The 2,631-nt window shown below is 60.1% G+C and overlaps 1 protein-coding gene across 1 annotated transcript; it reads left to right on the top strand.

Moving 5' to 3' along the window:
- Positions 1-232: 232 nt before the first annotated feature.
- On the top strand, positions 233-2,587 carry TXNIP (thioredoxin interacting protein; the record flags this gene model as incomplete). Its single annotated transcript, XM_009882003.1, has 5 exons — positions 233-482; positions 1,440-1,512; positions 1,617-1,764; positions 2,107-2,209; positions 2,331-2,587. Coding segments are annotated over exons 1-5 (831 nt in total), but the record flags the coding sequence as incomplete, so codon positions are not given.
- Between the last annotated feature and the right edge of the window lie 44 nt (positions 2,588-2,631).

Below are 2,631 nucleotides of genomic sequence, written 5' to 3'. Positions count from 1 at the left end.
GGGGCCGCGCTCAAAGCGTTGAGGGCGGTGAGCGGTGCGGACCGGCTGTAGCTCTGCCCCGACGCCTTCAACTCTAACCAGCGAAGGGTGAAAAATCCCCCTTCTGACTAAAACCAGACCCTTTCAGGTCTTTTTTTCCTCTCCAGAGGGGGGAAAAAAACCCCAGCAGTTCTTGCCCTGTGCAGCCCCCTCGCTGCTTTCTCGAAAGCGCTGCCCCCCACTCACCTCAGCCATGGTGATGTTCAAGAAGGTGAAGACCTTCCTGATGTCCTTCAGCGAGCCTGAGAAGGTCTACTGCAGTGGGGAGAAGGTGGCTGGGCGCGTGTTGGTGGAGGTGGCCGAGGTGACGCGCGTCAGCGCCGTCAAGGTGCTGGCCTGCGGGGTGGCCAAAGTCAACTGGGCCAAGGGCCCCCAGCAGTGCAGGCAGGAGATGGAGTACCTGCGCTTCGAGGACGTCCTCACCCTGGAAGAGCAGCCCATTGGTGAGGATTTGGGGCTGGGAGGAGGGAGGTGGGGGGGGTGAAAGGGCTCAAAGGGGGTCCGTTGGGCGGCAGGCTGTCCTGCTGGTTGGTCTCTAGCGAGGCTGGAGTCTCTTGTTGCGTTCTCTTGGTCTACGCGTCGACTGGGGTAGTGGTGTGGTGAGGAGTTGCGGTGTTCCGCTGGTGTCGGGGCTCAGCGCCGGGAGAGAAGCGGGATCGGACGGTGGCTGAGTCTTGGGAGAAATGAGTATAAAGCGTTGCAAGGTGTGAACAGGACGGCAGGGCTTGGCCAAGTCAAGCTCGAAAGTTTGGAAGCCGAGGGCTAAAACGAAAGCCGGCCGAGCGGCCAAAGAGGTGTCGGTGCGGCTGGCAGAGCAGCGTCGCCGCGTGCCCGCGGGGAGCGAGTACCTGGGGTTGGCTTGGGCTGGGTGTCCCGGCGGCGCAGGGCATGGGACGGGTGGTGGTCAGGGAGTGGCAAGCGCAGATCACGCCCTGAGACAAGGAGTCTCCTCTCCTGGGCACGGAGAGAGCTCCCTTCGGCTTCGGGGGAGGCGAGAGATAGGGAGTTGGCAGAGTGTCTCGGGAGATAAGCGGGGTGACGTGAAGTCTGGGAGATAAAGAGATAGCGAGGGAGAGAAGTGGGTGCTGGAGAGTCCCGCGAAGGGGAAGTAGGGTGTGGTGAGGAGAGGGAGCGGGGACCGAAGCACATCGGGACACCGTGTTCTCCGGTGGGGGATGTTGAAAGGAGAAGTGAGATGAAACGAGCGGCGCTTTTCCTGCCCTCAGAAACCGAGGGGTTCCGGGGCTGTTCCTGGGGGACAGGTGTGGGCGGCTCTTAGCGAAGAGCTCGCGCAGCTCGAGCCTCTGCGGCGCTCCTGTGTAAGCAGAACGGAGGATCACGCTTAAGAACAAACCCACGGAGCTTCAGCTAACGCCTCCCTCCTCCTCCTCTCTTTCCAGACGGGGACGGCTCTGTCATCCTGAGACCCGGGAACAAATACGAGTACAAATTTGGATTCGAGCTTCCCCAGGGGTGAGTATGAGACGATGCTGCCTGTTAGAAGAAAACTAAGTGGGATCGCTACGGCAAACTCTCCTGTTGCCGCAGGTGGGTCTAACAGGTGTCTCTTCCCACAGGCCTCTGGGTACCACCTTCAAGGGAAAGTACGGCTGTGTGGATTACTGGGTGAAGGCCTTCCTGGAGCGCCCCTCCTTTCCCACTCAGGAGATAAAGAAGCGCTTCGAGGTTATGGATCCTGTTGACGTGAACACTCCGGAATTGCTGGTGAGCGCTGCTTTAGCCCGGGAGGTTTGGGTGTCGCAGGCGGTGGGAGAGAGAAAAGCCCTTAGGTGGGGTCAGTGCGACCTCTGGCATTAAGACTGCCCTAATAGGCTTTATTGCTCAGCACGGATTAAGGACTTAGTTCTTAAGAAGTCCTAGTTACTTCTGGAAATCTACACCGAGACAGAGAGAGCGAGGCGCTTGTTCTGCTTTCGCTCGGCTGCAAGGCGCTCGCGCCCCATGGGGAACTGGAGGCTTCTGTTGCAAAACTGGCAGGAGGAAGGGAGGAGCGGGATGGGAGCGGTGGGCCGGTTTCACCCCGATAACGCTCTTGTTTCTCTCCAGTCCCCGGTCGCTGCCAAGAAGGAGAAGAAGGTGTCCTGTATGTTCATTCCTGACGGACGCGTGTCAGTCAGCGCGCAAATCGACAGGAAGGGCTTTTGTGAAGGTAAGAGGCTGCGCTGCGCCCTGGGGGAGGGCCGGGGGTGGTGGGACAAGCGGTGGCTCTGCGGAGCCGGGGAGCGTTGGGGACGACCTTCCTAAATTGCCGGTGCTCGTTCCCTGCCCAGGTGACGAGATCTGCATCAACGCCGACTTCGAGAACACTTGTTCCCGCATCGTGGTGCCCAAGGCGGCCATCGTGGCCAAGCACACCTACCTGGCCAACGGGCAGACCAAGGTCTTCACCCAGAAACTCTCCTGCGTCCGAGGCAACCACATCATCTCGGGCATGTCCGAGTCCTGGCGGGGCAAAACCATCCGCGTCAAGAAGCTCAAACCCTCCATCTTGGGCTGCAACATCCTGCGCGTGGAGTATTTCCTGCAGGTGAGCGGCGCCCGTTGTCGTTAAGTCTCCCTCGCTTCGTTAGC

Source organism: Charadrius vociferus, unplaced genomic scaffold (assembly GCF_000708025.1).
Source record: "Charadrius vociferus isolate BGI_N301 unplaced genomic scaffold, ASM70802v2 scaffold1290, whole genome shotgun sequence".
Classification (NCBI taxonomy): domain Eukaryota; kingdom Metazoa; phylum Chordata; class Aves; order Charadriiformes; family Charadriidae; genus Charadrius; species Charadrius vociferus.
Note: the sequence above shows the minus strand (reverse complement) of the source record. Positions and strands in the feature narration are given on the sequence as shown.